The following is a 21,077-nucleotide window of genomic DNA, read 5'->3' as shown; positions in this document are numbered from 1 at the left end:
GCTCCATAGTAGCCGTCGCTGTGGTTTCCAGCTGGGGATTTCTCTCCTCTCCCCTAAATTCTAACAGGAGCCCCCCGTCGCCCCCCCCTCCGCATGGGAATGGTTCATCCTGGGCCTTCCGGACGCACCGCCCCCGCGCTGCCTTGTGGGAACACGGGATTGGCCGGGCCGCGGCCGCGGTGCATCGCGGGAGAGCGGGGATGGCGGCGCCTGGAGCGCGCGCGCTGCTGGGGCTGGCGAGGGGCTGGCGGCGCCCGCTCTGGCCCGGCGGCCCGGGTTCTCGCGGCCTGGCCCTGGCGGCCGCCCCCTCGAGCGGCGGGTCCCCGTGGCGCCTGTGGGGCGCGCTGTGCCTGCAGCGGCCGCCGGTGGTCTCCAAGGCGCTGAGCCCTCTGCAGGAGGAGATGGCGGCTCTGCTCCAGCAGGTAGACTTGAGGCGCCTCAGGGAACCCAGAGAGGCGCGCGGGCTCGGGTTCGGCCCCGACTCCGGCACCAGTGAGTCCGTGTGACCTTGGACCGGCTACGTCCCCACTCGGAACTTCAGGGCATTTACCCCGCAAAATGGCACCCGCCTCTGTGGTTGGCTTGGTGCACAGTAGGCGTCCGGTAGTGTGTTCCCCGCGGCCTTTTTATCGTCTCCTTAGGCAGCTCTTCCGAGACGCTCCTTTTTGTTCGCGGTCAGCGCCCGACGGGAGCGGCGGTAAACGAGGCGGCCTCGGTCGCTCTCATGGTGGGCGGCCCGGAGCGGAGAGTGTCTCTGTGGGGAAGGTGAGGGGGAGGCGGCCGCCCGCCTGTGGGGTGCCCGTGAGAGCCGGCCGTGGTCCTCCGGGGCTGCGTGTGTGTGTGAGGCCGGGGAGGGGACGGGCAGGAACGGGGTGGTGGCGGCGAGGGTCTCAGCGCCCGCAGATGGCGACCGAGGGGCGGCCTGTGTCTCCAGAACCGGAGACGTTCCCTGTCTTCGCTGCTGGGAGCTAAGGCTCCGGTTCAGAGCCTGTACTCGGTGTGCGCCTCCCCTCTCAGGTGTTCGTGAGTCACAGATGAGACCTGAGCCCTCACTGTGCACGGACACTGTGCACGGACACTGTGCACAGACACTGTGCACAGACACCATGCACAGACACCGTGCACAGACACTGTGCACAGACACAGACACTGTGCACAGACACTGTGCATAGACACCATGCACAGACAGACACTGTGCACAGACACTCACTGCGCACAGACACCGTGCACAGACACTGTGCACAGACACAGACACTGCGCACAGACACTGTGCATAGACACCATGCACAGACAGACACTGTGCACAGACACTCACTGCGCACAGACATGGTGCACAGACACTGCGCACAGACACCGTGCACAGACACTGCACACAGACACTGCGCACACACCCTGCACAGACACTGCACACAGACACTGCACAGACACCGTGCTGCTGAAATGCCCTGCGCTCATGCTGGTGGGGGGCGGGCAGGAGCCAGGTAGTCAGTCAGACAGCTGTGTGCTCGGTGTACCGGCTGATAGTGCAGGTTAAGTGTTAACACGTTTATAGTGCAGATTGACTCAACCGGTTAACAATGCGGATTTTGTAATCAAAGAAAACACGATAACTTCAAGAGAAACATTGAAAGTCCCTGGTGAGTAAGGTTCCCATCAAGATGATGTGACTGCAGCGTGGCCTCTGTTACTTGCCATCTTTTTTTTTTAACTGTATTATTGATTCAGAGAGGAATGGAGAGGGAGAGAGATAGAAGCATCAATGATGAGAGAGAACCATGGATCGGCTGCCTCCTGCACGCCCCACACTGGGGATCCAGCCCGAAACCCGGGCCTGTGCCCTGACCGGGAATCGAACTGTGACCTCAACACTCAACCACTGAGCCACACTGGCCGGGCTGTTGTTCACCATCTTGACCTCCAATCACATTCTCACATTTTAGCAAATGTAACTCAAGCCCACAGTGCAGGTGCAGGTGATCTTTTTCTTTCTCTGTTGTTTTTTTCCCCCTGTGGTGGTCTGATTGTATGTCTGGTTGTGTTGGGTGGTAAACTTCTGAGTCTGTCAAGTGTGCTGTAACTCTGTTTTATTCTGCCTCTTAATTTCCCCAGATCGAGATCGAGAGAAGCCGGTATTCAGACCACGAGCTCCGTGCTTTGGACGAAGCCCAGCGCCTGGCAAAGAGGAAAGCTGACCTCGATGACGATGAAGATGAACAGAATATATTGCTGGTCCAGGATTTGGAAGAAATTTGGGAGCAGAAATTCCTACAGTTCAAACCGGGAGCTCGAATAACAGGTGTGTGGTCTTTTTCAGGAGAAAAGGGAAAGAGGGGGAGAAGAGTATCCTGGTTCCCAAACGAAAGACAATCGCTTAACCCTGCTCAGTGTTTTAAGTAACAAATAATTGCAAATGACAAATCATCTGTCTGTCAGGTGGGAGGAAAATAATTTCCCCCCGTTCCTCACATCTGCCCCTAATATAATTTAAGGCCTATAGTATTTTTAAATAGAAGATAAGGAGGTTGGGATAGCCTTCTTTCTCAGTTAAACTTTAGAAGTGTTTTCTGAATTTACCTCCTAGTTTGGACTGAGAGGGGGGGAAATTAAGCCTTTTCCACTAGCTCCTGGCGCTTTATCTGAAAACCCCCCTAAAGCACAGAGTGAGTCCTGTCCTGTTTCACAGAGGAATGCCACAGAGAAAGGGGGCTGGTCACGTCAGAAACAGGGTCCACACCAGGGAAGGTGTGGGGTCTGAGTTACTGTGGGCATTGCCTCTCTTTCAGAGGCTGAAAGTACTTCATGGTTCGCTCGTCAAAGGAGAAGTTCAGCTTTTGGGTTCCTCTTCTTATATTTTAGTTTCCTCGAGATTGTGAGGTTTTACCTTGGACGAGGCCAGAGTTAGAGAGATGGGTCAGGGTTGTAATTTAATTAGAGTAATCCCCCCTTATCCTCAGGGAATACATTTCGGGGACCCTCCCCCCCAGTGGGTGCCTGAAACCGGATAGTACCAAATCCTGTATATGCTGTGTTTTTCCCTATACATATACACCTATGGGCAAATTTAGTTTATAAATTAGGCACAGTAGGGGATTAACAACAGCTAGTAATACAATAGGATAATTATAGCAATATACTGTAATAGAAGTTGTGAATGTGGTGTGTCTTTCTCAAAATACCTTATTGTGTTGTACTCACCATTTCACGTATAGGAAGCACTTTATGGCTTCTCTTGGGCATATCTGAATGGCTAGCATTACTACTCTTGCACTTTGGGGTCATGATGAAGTAAAATAAAGGTTATTTAAACACAGCCACTGTGACAGTTGATCTGATAACTGGAATGGCTGAGTGACTGGCGGGCCAGGAGTGTATACAGCCTGGAGACGCTGAACAAAGGGGTGGTTCAGAGTCCTGGGGGATGGAGCAAGATGGCACCCCATTTCATCATGCTGTTCAGAATGCAGTGCAATGTAAAGCTTTTGACTAGTTTATTTCTGGAATTTTCCATTTATGATCTGATTGCGGGTAACTGTCACGGCAGAAAGCACAACCACAGGTGGAGAGGGACTCTGTCGGTTTTGTTGAGAGCAAGCATGTGGCTCTACCTTAAAGGAAGACTGTAAAGCTCCAATCTCCTTGGTTCTGGCAGATCACGTGACCTCGTCCCCTCTGACCCCCATTTCTTTGCAGAAGCCGATGAGAAGAACGACCGGACCTCACTGCACCGGAAGCTGGACAAGAACCTCGTTCTCTTGGTCAAAGAGAAGTTTGGAGACCAGGATGTGTGGGTGCTGCCCCAGGCAGAGTGGCAGCCGGGGGAGACCCTCCGAGCAACAGCTGAGCGAACCCTGGCCACGCTGTCAGGTAAGTGCTCCTTACCCTCTAAACCCCATGAGGTGTCTTTGGACTCAGCCAGAGGATTTAAAGGCCGACTGAGCACGGTTTAAAGGTAAGGATTTCCCTTAGATCAAGTGGGAGTTCCTTTCTCCCACTGAGATTTTTAAACTTAGTACATTGATTCTTGAACAACATGGGTTTGAACTGTGCGGGTTCACTTATATGCTGATTTTCTGGAATAAGTACGTACAGTACTGTAAGTGTATTATTGTTTTCTTAATAACGTTTTCTCTAGTCTACTTCATTGTAAAAATGCAGTATATAATACACACACACGGAATATGTGTTAATTGACTGTTATTGGTAAGGCTTCTGTAATTAAATTTTGGAGGAGTCAAAGTTACATGTAGACTGGCTGCCTGGAGGGGGTGCCACTTTGTTCAAGGATCAACTGTACATTCAGCACTGTTCCTACCATTCTCTCAGCCTGCGTCTCTTCGTAGCCGTGCTCTTCGGCACCGCCACTTCCCTGTTCACCCACTGGAAGCCTCAGAGCTATTCTTGAGCGCATCCCGACGTCCATCAATTCTTGAGTCCTACCCGGTCTGCTCTAAGTACCTCCTCATTCCACAGCTCTGGCTTTGACGCTTGACTTCCCCCCAGGGTCTCTCAGCCTTGCACCATTGGTGTTGGGCCCAGAGTATTCTTTGTGGGCACATTATGTGCCCTGTGGCCTGTACGCATTAGATGCCAGCGGCACTGACCCATTGCCACCCCCTGTAGTGCGACAACCAAAATGACAGCCAAAACCGTCTAGATGTTGCCAGGTAATAGCTGGGGAGCGAAGTCACAATGCGTGAGAACCACGACACTGGACGGGTGAAGTAGATTCTGAATGCGTTCCCCCTTTCGTGTCACAGCTTCAGTGCTGACAGAATGGGCTTGCTCAAACATCCCTGTGGCTTCTCTCCCTAGAATCCTTACAAGGTTTCCCATAAAAGTCCGGACCTTCAAGCATGGCCTGCAAATCCTTTCTGTTCTGATCGCGAGCTCATCAGTCTTCTGTCTCGCCTCATTAATGTGCCGTCTGCGTTCTAACCCAGCACACCTTCTGCATTCCGTGAATAATGTGGTCTTCCATGCACCTCTGCTTTGACGCATGCTGGTCCCCGATTGGATGCTTTTACTCCTGCTGGTCTGACTGCTCAGTGTTTAAGTCTCAGCTCGTTGGTTAACATACTGTGGTGGGAGTTTCTCCAGGCCTGCGGGTAGAGAGAGCTCCTCCCTGTGGCTCCGTAGCACTGCATGTGCCTTACTCAGTGTCTATAGCAAACACCCCGCCTTCCATCTGCCGGCACTGTTCTGGCAGGGGGTCACTGTGATGACCTCACAGGACATTCCTGCTCCCTGGAGCCTCTGTTCTGGTGGAGGATGCTGTTTCACTTCCCATTGCCCTGTGATGGTTTAGTGACATGTTTCCCTCCGCAGCCAGAGTTCTGACCTTGAAGGTACATGCAGTGTCTGTTCCTCTCCATGACCCCAGCTTTTAGCGAGTATCTGGCCCGAGGAGGTATCTCCCGAGTGTTTTTGAGAAAGTGGACTTGGCAGAATATGTGCACGACCACTTTACTGGCCCTGCCCCCATCTCAAGTGCCCTTTCCCTCGAGGGGCCTGTGTGGCCTGAGGGAGGGAGCAGGGCAGATAGGATGGTGGGGCCTCGCTGTGCCCAGGGGTCCTGCAGAATGAAGCTAGATTGGACATTTTCAGGAGTGGTGTGAACAGTGCCTGTTTGCCAGGGCTCACCAACATGCAATCATCCCTTTTCAATTTTTGCCTCTCCAGTCGGTAAAAAGGATTGCTTTTGGTTGGGCATTTTCCAAATTGCTGGTGAGATTGACCATCCTGTCATGTTTATTGGCTGTTTGTATTTCTTCTTCCGTGAGCTACCTATTCAGATTCTTTGCTCATGTTTGTAATGAACGGTTTCTTTTTTATTTTCTTGATTTTATTATTTTTTAATCCATTTTACCAGGTTATAGAAATTAAGTGGACGTTTCAGAAAGGTACAAAGAAACATACAGAGATAATCTCACCACTCACAGATACACCCACTGTTGACATTTTGTATATAGTGTTGTTGTTTTTTAATATGGAGAATGTCAGTTCACTGTAGATGGTGAAAAATTGATCAAACAGCATCTAGTAAACGTATCCCAGGGTAAGAAGTAGTTTTCCCTCCTCAGGCAGTCACGTGGCATCAGCAGTTTTGGTCTGTTTTTAGCATTGGCACATATGGTATCTGCTTCTTTTACCCACACAGAGCGTATTTATACAGTTACATACCTTTTTTCTCCTCCTATGTAGAGCCTTTAGTCATCTGTATCAGCACACGAAGACATCGCTCGCACTTAGCACCAGCGTGCTGTGTCCGTGTGCGTGTTCTGCGTTTGTTTAACCGGTCTGTCGCTTTTACAAATAAAGGGGCAGTGGCCATCCTGTGCACTCCCCTTTGTCACGCGGGCAGGCAGAGCCGCTGGATCACAGGGTCTGTATGAGTAAAGTTGATACCTTGCCAATCACAGCCGTCGTTCTCATTCACGTCCATTGCTGAGTACCCATGTTTTCTTAACCTCGACAAGCAGTGTGCCGCTCAGTGTTTGAACTTTAGTAATAATAGGTTGTTGTTTTAATTTCTATTTCTTTAATAATAGGATTGAGCCTACTTTTTTTTGGAATATATTTTATTGATATTTTACAGAGAGGAAGGGAAAGGGATAGAGAGTCAGAAACATCGATGAGAGAGAAACATCGATCAGCCGCCTCCTGCACACTCCCCACCGGGGTTGTGTTCGCAACCAAGGTACATGCCCTTGACCGGAATCGAACCTGGGACTCTTGAGTCCGCAGGCCAACGCTTTATCCACTGAGCCAAACCAGTTAGGGCGGTTGAGCCTATTTTAATGAGTTTGATAATTGACTTCCATGTGAACTTCCTGTTCATATGCTTTGTTCGTTTTTCTTTTAGATTTGTTTTGTTTTCCTCGTTGATTTCTAAGTACGTCTTATACCTTCAGGTATTTCTCTGTTGAATGTGTTGAAATATTTTTTCTAGTTTGTCATTTGGCATTGACTTTTTTTTATGGTTTTATTTTTCCTTGAAGAAAGGTTTAATTTTTATGTAAATGTCTTTTAATTTTGTGTTTTATTTAGACCTTCCTCTCTTAAAAATGATGCAGAAAGTAAAGTACTCTATGGTCTCTTTTTTTTAAAATGAAAAACTAAGAATTATGTTAACATTTAGAAAATATTATTAAATATCCATGAAACCATCAAAAATGAATAAAATTCTGATGAAAAATTTAAGTCTCTGTTGTTAAATCTTTTATCTGTGCGGTATCATTTTTGACTTGAGGGCTGAGTTCCAGCCTTATTTTTCTTGTTTAGCTCGCCAGTTCTCCACATGCCTTTCAGTAATCCATCATGTCCCCATCCTTTGAAATACCGGGCTGGGGTTATGAAGCCCTTTGTTATACATTGCAGGACTTACCTTCCTACCTTTGTCTTTTAACTCTGGTTCTGGTGCGTCCACCCTACAGAAGTCAAATCAGGTGCTTTCATGCTTTCCGTGAGACACTCCTTTGAAGGGCAGACGAGTTTTGCTTTCCAGATACCGAGTGACTTGGCCCTTCACCAGCAGGCGGTGACAGGGCTGAGTCTAAGCTCAGTGCCGCGGCTCGCAGCAGTGGTGTTGGAGCTGCGTTGCCGGCTTCAGTCTGAAAGCAGTCGCTTGGCACACGGAGTGGACCCCGTGCATCGGCTCTTCAGGAGTGACCGCGGGGATTCCTCACTGCCCGGGATTTCTCTGACCTTGGCCGGACTCCACAGGTGGGTGTGTCCTCATCTTGCAATTCTGTTTCTCCCCCTCCCTCAGAACACAACATGGAAGCCAAGTTCCTGGGAAACGCACCCTGTGGCCACTACAAGTTCAAGTTCCCCCAGGCAGTGCGGACAGAAAGTAGCCTCGGGGCCAAAGTCTTCTTCTTCAAAGCACTACTCCTCACTGGAGACTTTTCCCAGGCCGAGGAGAAGGGCCGGCACGTGTGGGTCAGCAAAGAGGAGCTGGGCGACTATTTGCAACCCAAATACCTGGCCCAGGTGCGGAGATTCCTGCTGGACCTCTGATGGACTCGGCTGCCTGAGGACGGTGCTCGGACAAGCCTGCGACTGGGGCCCCAAGGACGTGTTGTGGTCGCCCCATCTTCGCAGGGAATCTCAAGAAGCAAACAGTTCTGAGAAATAAATGAGTTGATCGTTGTGTGGTCTTGGCTGGTGTGTCCTTTGAGGAGGACTGGCTTCTCCCCCTGCGAATGGAGGGCCAGCTCCGAGGGTGTCACATTGCTGTAGGGAATTGGCTGGCTTTCTGGGCCAGGGAGAAAACAAGGAAATGAGTGTGAAAGCCTTGGGTTTTGTGAAAGCTTCTAGGCGCGCGCGCGCGCGCGCGCGTGTGTGTGTGTGTGTGTGTGTGTGTGTGTAATCTGTATAGTTTTTTTCCTTTTAACCATTTTCCCTTTTGTTATTCCCTCCCTTTCTACTTGATAGATGGAAGTATCAATCTAGCCTAAGGAATAATTCCTTCTCACTTTCTATTTCTCTTGTTTTATTCATTCTCTTTATTTTTTTATCAGTTTTTTTTTTTTTATTGATTTCAGAGAGGAAAGGAAAGGGAGAGGAAGAAAGAAACATCAGTGATGAGAGAGAATCATTGATCGGCTGCCTCCTGCACGTCCCCCAATGGGGATGGAGCCGGCAACCCGGGCATGTGCCCTGAGTGGGAAACCATGACCTCATGACCTCCTGATTCATGGGTCGACACTTGACTACTGAGCTACGCCAGCCGGGTCTGAATTGGCTTCTTTCCCCATGAGTACGAAGCTTGGGAGTCAGAAAGCCTGCGTTTGAATTAGGACCTTCAGCAGGTCACGGCTACTCTCACTGTTAGCAACAGTGGCCTGACGCTGAGTGCTTGGCCCATACCTGCACCACACATTTCCGTTACGGCTACTCTCACTGTTAGCAACAGTGGCCTGACGCTGAGTGCTAGGCCCATACCGGCACCACACATTTCCGTTCAAACCAGCGGGGCCGGCATCGTCACGTCGTCATCCCTGTGTCACCGACGAGAACTTAGACTCGGAGAGATTAGCTAACTTGCTTAGGGTAACTCGCTAGCAAGTAGCGGGGCCAGAATGAACTCCGATCTGTGTGCAAAGCTAGTTCTTAGCCATTCTTAGCTTCCCCTCTCATCTGGAAGACACGATGGGACTCTTTCTCAGCGGACGTGGGAATTTATGTGAAAGTACTTCGCGCTGTGCACAGCTTGTTATACACACTAAGTGGTTCCTCCATCCAGAGGCTTTAGACTCCTACATCCTGAATTCCGCTGTATCGTCTTTAGCTTTTACATCTCCCATTCTTTCCTTTTCCAGGTTTTATGTTAACCAAGAGTTTCTGTCTGACTTGTCTGATAAGGGACATGGGTCATTTGGACATTAGTGTGTTCATTCCACAGCCAATCTCAAAATGCTTGTGTGGCAGTCCCATCATCACAGCCAAGGGGCTGGGCATGTTAGCCCCGCCCCACCCCGGGCCAGGAAATCCGGAGCCACTGTTAACACAGGCTTATGGGGCACTGAAGCCAGAATAGACCCGCCAACCCATTCTGTTACACAAGCAGGGGAAAAGGACACAGCAGAAAGGCTGCCAATTCAGTTACTAAGAGCGCTAAGCTACAGGCACACACAGCACGGTGAAACCCGTGTGCCGGAAGCCGTACAGCAGCGCCCCCCCCCGCCCCCCCCCCCCCCCCCCCCCCCCCCCCCCCCCCCGCCTCCTCAGCTTTATTCCCTGGAAGCCTGGGTTGGAGCCAGTCATTTCGGCTGTCAGTCACCTTCCACTTGCCTCCAAAGTCCAACACCACAGGAAGCGAAGGAGGAATCTGCTCTGGCCCCTGCTCCCAGGAGAGGGGCCTAGAGCAGGTGTGGCTATAAAGGTGCAGGGATAGGCCCAGACAGCCGGCACGCTGCAGCTGAGGGGCTGGCCCTGGGCGGTCCCCTGCCAGTCCTGGGTGGGGACAGCCAGGTATAGGTGCATGTGTGCGTGTGTGCGCACACATGTGCACAGCAGCCACTCTGCCCCAAGCCATCCTCAAATGGGCCGGAGAAGCCGGCAGCAGGCTTGTGGAGGGTTTGGCAGTGCGGGAACACCACTGATTCCTGAAAACCTGGCTACCCAGGCCCCAGGTCGCTGCTGAGCGCCTGAGAAGGGACAGGGGAGGGAGAGACCTCCAGGTTCTCCATTGGAAAAATAGCCCCAGCGCTATTAGGGAAGACAAAATTGGGGACATCTTGAGAACGGGGTTCGGGAGGACACCTCCCGGCTAGGGAGCCTTGGGGTTTTCAGGGCTCTGAGAGGACACCCGGGACTAAGAAGCCCGGTGGAGGTGGAGCGGGTTAGGCAGGGCTTCAGGGCTGCTGGGCTGGGCTCATATGCACGAGCGCCACAAGGTGGCAGGATCTGCCTGACAACCAGGTCCCTCGCAGCCTCGCTGCCCCTGGCCTGAGGTCACTGCCTTGGAGAAGAGCCCCCAGTGCCCTGCTCTGTGGGCTGGAGGGGCAGCCCAAAGCTGATGTGTAACTAGCCAGGACAGATGTGGGGCGCGTCCACTTACTCTGCCTCCCGTGATGCTCAAGTCAGCGGAGTGCGGAGACTTCCTCTTGCCATGTGCTGACCAGGGAGGTGAAGGGACCCTGGATTTAGACTCCTGGGCTTGGACTCAGCTATGTGATGCTAAAGCCACCCACTGCCCCCTACTGTTTGGACGATCACCTTTGCATCATAGAGTTTGTACACCTGTCCTCCAGGTAACCTACTGCAGGTCACGGACCCCTAGGAAGGCCCGAGCTGGAGCATTTTGGGAGAATATGAAGAGGATTTGGAGGAGATAGCAATGAGACCGAAGAGACTGAAGTTACTGAATTTGGAGACGGGAATGACGAGAGACGGAGTCTTCAATGTGTATCTTACACAGGGCATGCTGGCCAGTCTCCTGTCAGTGACGGGCAATAGCTTGAAATGCAGTAGGAGGAACCCTGGGACATTGCCACATGGGAGGAATTCTTTGACATTTAGGACTATTCAGCATTAAAGTGAAGTTCTAAAACGTTGCAGTTGCCATGCAACAAGAATTTGTGGAAAAATGGTGATCAAAATACTCCTGGCCAGCCCTGGCCAGTTTGCTCAGTGGTTAGAGTGTCGTCCCTCAGACTGAAGGGTCGGAGGCTCCTGGTCAAGGACATGTACCTGGGTTGCAGGTTCAATTCCCGGCTTCAGTCGGGGGCGCGTGTGGGAGGCAACCCATCGATGTGTCTCTCTCACATCGATGTTTCTCTCTCTCCCCCTCCCTCCTTCCCTTCCACTCTCTCTAAAGAGCAATGGAAAAAATAACCTTGAGAGAGAATTAAAAAAAAAAAGATAATAAATACTCCTGCCAAAGTCCTCATGATGGCGGGGCAAGACAACAGACCCACCAATCAGCAAAGGCGAACTATGCCATAGGGACATGTGCTGTGCACCCAACCCGGGTCGGGGGTCAGGGAGGGCTGGTCAGGGCTGAGCTGAGGCCTGAGGAATAGGGGAGTGAGCCGGGGGAGGAGCGTGTGCCCCAGAGGCCTGAAAGTAGTCCTGTGGGGCCGGAGTGTACTGCCTGGGGGAAGTACCCACCGAAGCCTGGGGGCAGCGAGCTTGTCCCCAGTGGAAGGGAAAGCCCGCCTATAGTTTCTTAGTCTCACCTGTAGAAATCCCAGGATAACACTTGGAATTCCTCCAAGTCCAGTGAGCACGTGGTGTGACTGTGGTATCTGTGTGGTTCCCGGTTGTTTCCGTAGCTCCCTGCACCCTCCCACCCGCAGCAGCTAATCCTCAAAGCAGTAAAGCTGGTGCTTTAACCCATCTACCCAAAGGCGGCTGGGCCTCACAGGTGACAAATTAGCATTTCTTTTAAAAGGGGAGAGAGCCGGGTGTTGGCAAAGTTCTTAAGTCAAGCCAGCGATGAAGTGAGTAAGTTGGGTAATGCTGGCCTTCGCCACTAAGAATATATGATGCTGGTAGTAAGGGCGGTGGCTGTCGTGGGTGGCATGTAAATCGACTGAAAGCAGGCCCACAAACTCCGTTCACCCTCAATAAAATAAGAGTTCGACTTTTTAAGATGACTCCTTTGAAGCAAATGGCATTCATCGGGATGGGAAAGCATGTGTGTTCAAAATATAATGTAGTCAGACCTGATGCACACCCCTTCTGCACAGCATCCTCTCAGCCCGTGTGGTGCATGTGTGAGAATGAGAAGTGTTTTATACGGCTCTGTCCTCCAGCACAGACCCACGGCTACGTTTTCCACCACGCCCGTGGAGAGCACCCCTGGACGCTCCCTTACCCCCATCCCCGTTTCTCCCCGATCTCCAGCGCTCAGCCACACGCACAGCCTCCCCCGACATCCTTGAACATCTTGTCACATGGCTTTGAATATTCACATCACACACTAAGAACTGCAGATATTCTCATCACATACACGCACACCCTTGAGTGCTTGCTCCTTCCACACATTTATACAGGCCCTGGAAATGCATCTGATACATACGTACGCTAACACACACACCTGCACATTCTACACACACACACACACACACACACACACCCTTCGACACTGATGCCCTGCCACACCGAACATCCTTGAGCATTCACGTCACACAGAAGCTTGAATATTCCCCTCACGCACGGTTCAGGTCATTTGCCTGTTGCTCTCAGATCCGCACCCTCCCCTCCCCGCTCAGCTCTGCAGTGTGTGTGTGCCTGCGTGCGCACGTGTGTTGAGGGGGGTGCTGAGCCCTGAAAATTACCTTTTCCCAAGCTTTCTTGCCACTGGATTCCACTTGGGTTTGGTCAGTAGGAGGTACTGGTGAGAGAGGGGAGGACGAAGGGAGAAGCGGGGTATTTCTCCTCCTTCTTGGCTTTGGTGGCATTCCCAGCACCCCTTTCTGTGGTCCTGTTGCACCCCCCCCCCCCCCCCCCCCGCTGCCAGGCTTCTTCATGATGCCAGTTCCCACCAGTGGTCAGGCTCCTGGCAGCACCGCCTCCTCCCTCTGCCCCTTCAGCTCCAGGGGTGGTGGTAGCTCCTACCCCTGCTAATCTCGGGGTGGCTTCCCCACCCCCTGTTTTTGTGTTTCGGTCTTTTCAATACTTTTTGCAGCCAGTTCCCTGTGTCTAAGCTCCCTCTTCTGAACTGCCTGGCACGGGGACTTTTCCCTAACTGGACCCTGGCTGCTGCTCGGAATATTCTCCTCCCAGACCGGCGCTTCCCTCCAGCTGCTGGCATCTCCGCTGGCTCCAGTCCTGGCGCAGAGTAGCTGTTCGTTCAGTGTTTGTGGAATGAATGATGACAGTGCCCCCCCTCGCTGTTCCGGGATTTTCCTGGGGCAGAGCTTGCTGTATCCCTGAGCTGGGTGGCTCGGGGGGCATCTCCCGCCCCCTCTGGATGGGTCACAATGACAACAGTGAGCCCAGCCTTGGGGAGGGCCAGGTCACCCTGCCAGAGCCACTGGGCAGTGGAGAGTGAGCGGCCTCCCCGGAGTCGGGGAGACTGTCACGGAGCCTCAGTAGCCAGAAGTGGTTTCAGAAGCAAGGAGACTCGCAGAGCCCGAGATTAACAGGAAAGAATGGGGGTCTCTCTTTCCCTAAAGATTCGGGGGCACCTGTGGTCTGAACACCGGCCCCCACATCTAGCTCTGAAATGGACTTGGACATGCTGTTCTTTGTCTCAGTGTTCGTGCTTATAGAGTCATGGGGGACTGTCACCCGCCATTTATTTCTGTTTGTCTAAGGAGCTGTTTGTTCTGGACAAGTAGTGTGTCCCACGTGGGCCTCGGTTTCCTCAGCAGTGCCAGTGAGGGCTGCGGTGGGTCTGTGATCAGGGTGGGTCCCAGGGAGGCACCACACACATGCATTCCCGCCCGGGAACTGCCGGCCAGAAGCTGTGCTGCCCCAGGAGTCAGAAAGCCCAGGTTCCTGACCCCAGAGCCTCCCTGTGTGCCGTGCATGGCGGCCCCAGTCACTAACCGAGTCATTAGCACATGAGCTGGAGCTCCCAGGGTTACGCAGCGTCATGAAGAGGTTGTGGGAGCTCAGGAGACGTGCAATTTGGCGGGGAAGACAAGGCCAGGAAAAAAGTGATAACACCAACATCCAAGGATTTTCACACATATTTGATCCAATTTAATCTATTTACTTTGAGCAGACCGGTGATGCTAGAGTCTCCCGTAGTCCAGGGTCTTGAATTGATGTGATCTTTCTAACGTGCCCGAGGAAAGCAGGGTGGCGGCAGTGTCCCTAATGGACAGACAAGGGGAGCCAAGAGCTGGGGGAGTGAAGTGGCCTCGTCCTGGTCACACACCTCGTAAGCGGCAGAGCTGGGACTTCAGTCCAGGCCTAATGAGCCAGGAAGGACACGCCTGCGTACCGGAAACTGTCAGCAGGGCGGGCACCTGCCGCAGGGTGGCCTTGGGTGATCTTATCTGGCGAGCAGCACCGGACACGTGCCAGGCAAGCAGGTGGGCTCCTCAAGTCCCCGGTGCTTGCACGTCCTCTGCATCTGGGGCAAAGAGGCCCAGAGAGGAGGTCTCTAGTCTCAGGCCTCACACGGAACCAGAGGCAAAGGCAGGAGACCCTGGGAGTCCTGACTCCCAGCCACTGGCTTTTGCCACATGCAGTTCGCCTGGTGAGAACTGGTGCTTTCTGGAAGTCTCTGGGATCTTACGGGCCTTCCTTCCTGCTCACTAATATCAGAGCCGGCACGGCCCTGCTGACAGCCTCTGCTTGGCCCTCCCAACCCAGCTCACGGGGGCGTGTGGGGCCGGGAGAGCCAGCTCTGCTCAGCACGGCTTTCCCGGATTACAAGGTAAGGCATGTGAAGGAACGTCAGCTCATCCAAGTTTATGGATTATGTGGAAATCGCCTTGCGGTCCCTCCCTGGTCCCTCCCTGGCCATCTGCTCTTGGCGCTGTAGCCAGGACCCCCCAGAGGCCTCTGCCCCCGAGCAGGGCTGGGGCCAGGGCTGGCCGTGCTCTTTGTGGCTCCTGCCAGGCCAGGATTTTCCAAGGGGCCTCGAGGGGTTTCTGCCCCCAGGGCCCCAGAGGGAAAGGCAGGGCAAGGCTGGGCAGCTGCAGCCTGAGCAGGGAGGTGGAAACCCATTCATTACCGATAGGATGGTCCGTCTGGCTTTGGAATGAAAATGCAGCCTTGCATTTTAGAAGGCATCATTAGGCACAGTGCTGGGGTGGGGAGGTGGGAGGGAGGTTTGTCTCAAGATCAGATGCAAAGGTCTCCCGCCCCCTGGAGAAGTCGCCTGAACAAGGGAGAGGGCTGCTGAAGCCCTGGGCCTCCCCATCTCCCCGGGAGAGGAAGGGAGGCAGGCTTTCTGTAGCGAGGAGTTTGGGCTCTGCTTTCGTGACTGACAGAAAGCCCAGAGCTCACTGGAGGGGAAGGGGAGAAGGTGGTGCCATATAGAGGCAAACATTGCATTGGTCTCTGGCTCCTGGCAGCCTGGTTGGAACTCAGCTCTTCATAGCTGTGGCCTTGGGCAAGTCACCTGACCTCGGGGTGCCCCAGCTCCTCATCTGCATAATGGGGGTGCAAATAGGACATACTAGTGGGTGGTTGTGAGGTTTAAATGAGTGTGAAGATGGCCTGGCAGCAGGGTCTCTTGTGTCCAGAGACTGTCCTGAGTGTGGGGCTGTGGCTGGTATTTCATCAGGATCAGTGGTGTGCTGGGGAGTGGCTCCTGGAGGCGGGCGGTGGGGAGGGAGCGCTGTTTTGGAGCGCTTGCCAATTCCCGTGGTGTAAATACTCCCACTGTGGCCGGCTGTGAGCCATCCCTGTGGCGCTACAAGTGAACTGGGAAAAGGTGCTCACAGTTGGCTCTCGAGTCGGTGTGAGCTGATTCCGCTCAGCTCTGGCCCAGCTGCACTGGGATGGGAAGGCTCCTTAACAAATACTGGAATATTTTTATCTCAGTTGCTAAATAGCCACCGTCTCAAGAGTTCTCCAACTACACTGTTAGCCTCGGCCTTTCCTCTTGGGACCCTCCCAGACCCCCCACTGGCCCTTTAACTAGGAGAGTTGTGGAGACCCTGATCCCGTGGTTTGGCCAGTATCCGTTGTGACTGGTCAAGGCTGGGCCAGACCAATGAGCACATGATTCGGGTATCACAGGCCTGTGGCCTAGAGGTGCCAGGACAATAGGCTGAGTGACTGGCGTGTGGATGGGAAGCCCGGCTCCCCTCTGTCAGCTGCCTGTGAGGCCCCATCCTCATAGTGCTCCCCAGCACAGCCGTGGACGGAGGAGGGGAACCCTGTATTTGGAGGTCGAACTGGGGCAACGGAGAGTGTACATCTCTGTTAAAATAGAGTTTGCACAAGATTTGCTTCAATGATTAAACAATGTCATCGGTATGACCTGTTTCGTCAGGTTGGAATACAAATATGGTCACTCTTTATTTTTTATTTATTTATTTATTTTTTAAAATATATTTTATTGATTTTTTACAGAGAGGAAGGGAGGGAGATAGAGAGTTAGAAACATCGATGAGAGAGAAACATTGATCAGCCGCCTCCTGCACATCTCCTACTGGGGATGTGCCCGAAACCAAGGTACATGCCCTTGACCGGAATCGAACCTGGGACCTTTCAGTCTGCAGGCCGACGCTCTATCCACTGAGCCAAACCGGTCTCGGCAAATATGGTCACTCTTTAAAAAACTTTCTTCAATTAATTGCTTGAGCGGCCTTTATTACTCAGAAGTTCAGTATCTCTCTCCGGAGGCTTCCTGCCACACTGGATTGTTGGCTCGGCGTGAAGGAAGTAGACTGGCTCCCAAGTGCCCGGCAGAAAAACAAGCAGAGTGTGAGCAGTCTGCTAGCTGTGGTCTGGCTGGTGGCTGCGGGGGTGACCTCACTCAGGACTCCCAGCCTGACCCATGTGGCTGGACCCGGGGCAGTAGGGACACAGGTGGGTAGCAGAAATCAGTGTGATGGGTCGGGGGCGACATTAGAGAGAGGTGGGGTCTGTGGTGAGTTGGCATGTGCATCCCCCCAGCCAGCTGTGGCCGGATCTGCTCATACTTTCAGAAGAAACAAGATATAGGTAGGGTTGGATTTTTGAGGAAAAAAATTGCATGTAATAAGGTGTACAAATCCTAATGAATTTTCACATATGTATACCTTTCATGTCTGCAGCCACCATCCATAAAAAGCTATGAACATTCCCATCTCTCAGGCATTTCCCTTGTGCTCCCTTCCAAGGCAATAGCTACCCCTCCCTCGCCAAAGGTCACCACTGACGTCTATATCCATAAGTTAGTTTGTCTGATCTTGAACTTCCTACGAATAAAATCTTACAATACGTATTCTTTCATGTGTGGGTTGATATACCAGTAATGCTCTCAAGATGATCCATCTTGCACACTGCCAGTAGCTCATTCCTTTTTATTGCTGATAAATATCAGTTTGTTTACCTCTGCTCTTGTCAAGGGATTTTTGGATAGTTTTTACCTCTTGGCTATTGTGAATATAATTGCTGTGAGCCTTCATGTATGTCTTTTTTTTTCTGGACATAGACATTCATTTCTCTCGGGTACATAGAAGGTGGGGCAAGAGTAGGTTTACAATTGTCAGTATGTGAAATACAGAGTTTATTCTTGTATTATTATTTATTAATTATTGTATTTTCCATATGACCAACTGTAAGCCTACTTTTGCCCCATCCTGCATAGACGTGGGAGTGGTATTACTGGACCATAAAATAGGTCTATGAAACTTTATTAGAAACAGTTTTTCATAAAGGTTATGTTCATTTATATCCCACGAGCAACGCACGAGAGTTCTAGCGGCTCCACATCCTCACCAGCACTTTTGGCCATTCTATTGGTTCTGTAGTGGTACCTCATTCTGGCTTGAATTTGCATTTTGCTGATGAATAGAGATATGGAGCACCTTTACATATATCTGTTGGCAATTCAGTATTTATGCTCAGTAGTACTTTCAATTCCTTGCCCTCTTTTTAAATTGGGGTGCCTTACTATTTTTTCATATGTAGTATATGTATGTTCTCTATTCTTTGTATATTCTGAACACAAGTCCTGTCAGATGTGTGTGCTATGGTTATTTTCTCCCAGTGTGTGGCTTGCCTTTTCTCTTGCTGGTGCTATTATTTTTTCCTTAAATGTTTGGTAGAATCCGTCAGTTAAGCCATCTGGGTCTGAAGTCTAATTTGTATAAGGTTTTAACTACAAATTCAATTAACAAAAATAGAATTTCTGCTTTCTTCTTGGATCAGTTCAGAAAATGGAGTTTTTCGTGGAGTATTTTTTATTTCCTCTAAGTTGTCAAGTGTATTAACTTATTGTTTTTCATGTTACCTCCCTATTATCCATGTCCTTAGGATTTATAATAATCAATATTCTTATTTTTATTTCTAATATTAGTATTATGTTTTATCTCCTTTGCCATGATTATTCTTATTAGACATTAGCCAATTTTATTAATACTTAAATAAGACAATTTTTTCTTTGTTGTATCTCTCTGTTATTTTTCTCTTTTCCATTTCATTGATTTTTTTTCTCATATTTTATTTTATTTTTTCTACTTTGGGTTAAATTTGTTCTTTTATTAGCTTCTTGAGGTAGAATCTTTGGCTGTTGTTTTTTTTTAATATTTTAGATTCCTTTTAACTAACAATATTTTCATTGTTGAGATGTTTGATCAAAATCTTAAGGTTATTCCTTTAAATTTAATATCCCTCTTTTCTCTGGCTGCTTTAAACTCTTCACTCCATCTTTGTTTTTCAGTGGTTTTTCTATAATGTGCTTGTATTTTCCCAACTTGGTATTCATTTAGTTTTTTGGATCTTTGGGTTGATATGTTTCCCAAAGTTTTGAAAATTCTGGTCACTATCTATTCAAATATTTCTCTTGCCCCAATTCTCTTTCCTCTTCTTTTTGGACTCCAATTGCATTTATATATATTCCCTGATTCCCCCCCCCCCCCCACACATATCACTCTGATGCTATATTCTCTTTATTTTAGTTCTTTTATTATCTTTGTGTTTCAGTTTTGTTATTTTTCTTATTGACCTGTTTTTTAATATACATTTTTATTGATATCAGAGAGGAAGGGAGAAAGAGAGAGAGAAAGAGAAACATCAATGATGAGAGAGAATAATTGATCGGCCGCCTCCTACATGCCCCACACCGAGGATCAAGCCTGCAACCGGGCATATGCCCTAACTGGGAATTGAACCATGACCTCCTGGTTCACAGGTCAACGCCAACCACTGAGCCAAACCTTTTTTTATTTTTATTTTACCAACGCTTCTGCTTTGTGCAATCCATCATTAAGTTGATTTTTCATTTCAGTTACTCATTGTTTTAGGTCTGAAATTTCCATTTGATTTTTCTTTAGAGTTTGTTTCTTTAATGAAATTCTCCATTTTTTAGCCGTTATATTTATACTTTCCACCAATTAAAAAAATTTATAATTGTCATTTCAAACTTCCTGTCTTAATTTCATTATCTGGATCACCTGTAGGTCTTCTTCTACTGACCATTTTTCTCTTGATTAGAGCTGTCATTCTTCATTGCATTTACTGTAATTTTGCATTTATTGTAATTACATTTATTGTAATTTTGGATGAAAAACTAGATGTTGTGTGTAAAAAAGAATGGCAGAAACTGAAGCAGGTAATATTTATTCCCAGAAAGATGATGTCCTTTCTTTTCTCACAGTAAAATAGTGGATTCATCATCGCTGGCTTCAAATGCCTTCAGGATGGGTTCAGGCCTCTCCCTGGGATCTAAATAGTGAATGGTTATAAGGACTTTCTCTGATTTCTTTCCTGCTTTCAGATCTCCATTCTGTGGGCATTCCCATGCTCTGCTTTCCAGCCCAGGCCCACGTGCGGCTGGCTGCTCGATAAACACCCCGTGGGGGAGAATTGGCCTTCTCTGCCCGTGGGCTCAGTCAGAATCCAGTCCAGTGTGCCAGCCCTGTGGCCATTATGAGTTAATCTGGTTTCCTCCTACTTCAGCAAAGTGCCCCATCTATTGCAGACTTGCTTCTCCGCCTGCCCTCACCCAGGAACAAAGGCAGCCACTGCTCTCTATTCATTTATGAAAGCCTTGTCCCCCTCTAGAACTTAGTGCATTTAGATTTCTCTACATCCTTAGCTCTGTGTTGAGTTTACAAAATATGATTTTGTGGTTTATTGATGTTTTCTCATTGTTATGGTAAGAGTGACTGGAAGCCCAGATGTTTGCTGTTTTAGTGTGAAATCATCTCATTTTCAAGGTAGCAAAAAATTCCAATATTTAAAAAATGTTATGCCGGCCAAAAGAAATGCTTCTGTGGGCTAGACTTCTCGTAGCCGGTGGGCTGTAAGCTTGTAGCCCCAGATGGACCTAAAATTGTTTATTAACAAATAATTATTGATGTGTAACTGTGACATTGTACTATCTTACTTCCCTGAAAATAGTTGGAGGCTTCTGTTAAAATCTGCTTGTACTTAGGATACCTATCATGTTTATGTTTTCACCTCTTTCGTGAGTGCTACGATGGGAGAAAACATTAAAAATTTGCTTGATAAGGCCATTGGTGCTCATAGTCAGCAGTCCTCCAACCACGTAAGTCCTTGGATTGTAGCAAGCCCTACCTTGAGTGCCTACAGGCTGGGATCTCTGGTGGGGAGAAGATAGGAACCGAGGGTGCTATGGTTGTGTGTGTGTGTGTGTGTGTGTGTGTGTGTGTGTGTGTCTCACTTTGGGAAACGAATTCACTGGGAAGCTAGAACTAGTATTCCAAATCGCCAAGTCTAATCCCAAGGTTTTGGACAGAATGCAAGCCTGCCCTTTCTCCAAGTCCAGTGACACATGGATCAGGAAGTCTGTCAGAAGGACCCCAAAGTAAAGAAGAGCCCCAGGGGCTGATGGGAAATGAGCCATACCCAGTGTCAGTATCATACTTCATTCCAGCAGATCTCACTTGCTGTTAACAAAATCATACATTTTCATCTTTCTCATTGTGAAAAGTTAATCTCATTCTTCTCAAATCTAACACTTAATGAGCCCTATGATGAAACTCTCC

At 49.8% G+C, this 21,077-nt stretch overlaps 1 protein-coding gene across 1 annotated transcript; it reads left to right on the top strand.

Moving 5' to 3' along the window:
- The first annotated feature begins 198 nt into the window (after positions 1-198).
- Positions 199-8,151, top strand: MRPL46 (mitochondrial ribosomal protein L46). Its single transcript, XM_070400768.1, has 4 exons — positions 199-422; positions 2,110-2,296; positions 3,691-3,864; positions 7,769-8,151. Exons 1-4 carry the CDS (start codon positions 201-203, stop codon positions 8,017-8,019), a joined length of 834 nt encoding a protein of 277 aa, XP_070256869.1. The 5' UTR covers positions 199-200; the 3' UTR covers positions 8,020-8,151.
- Positions 8,152-21,077: the final 12,926 nt, after the last annotated feature.

Source organism: Myotis yumanensis, unplaced genomic scaffold (assembly GCF_028538775.1).
Source record: "Myotis yumanensis isolate MYYU_CA2020_CCGP unplaced genomic scaffold, mMyoYum1.0.hap1 SCAF_20, whole genome shotgun sequence".
NCBI lineage: Eukaryota > Metazoa > Chordata > Mammalia > Chiroptera > Vespertilionidae > Myotis > Myotis yumanensis.
Note: the sequence above shows the minus strand (reverse complement) of the source record. Positions and strands in the feature narration are given on the sequence as shown.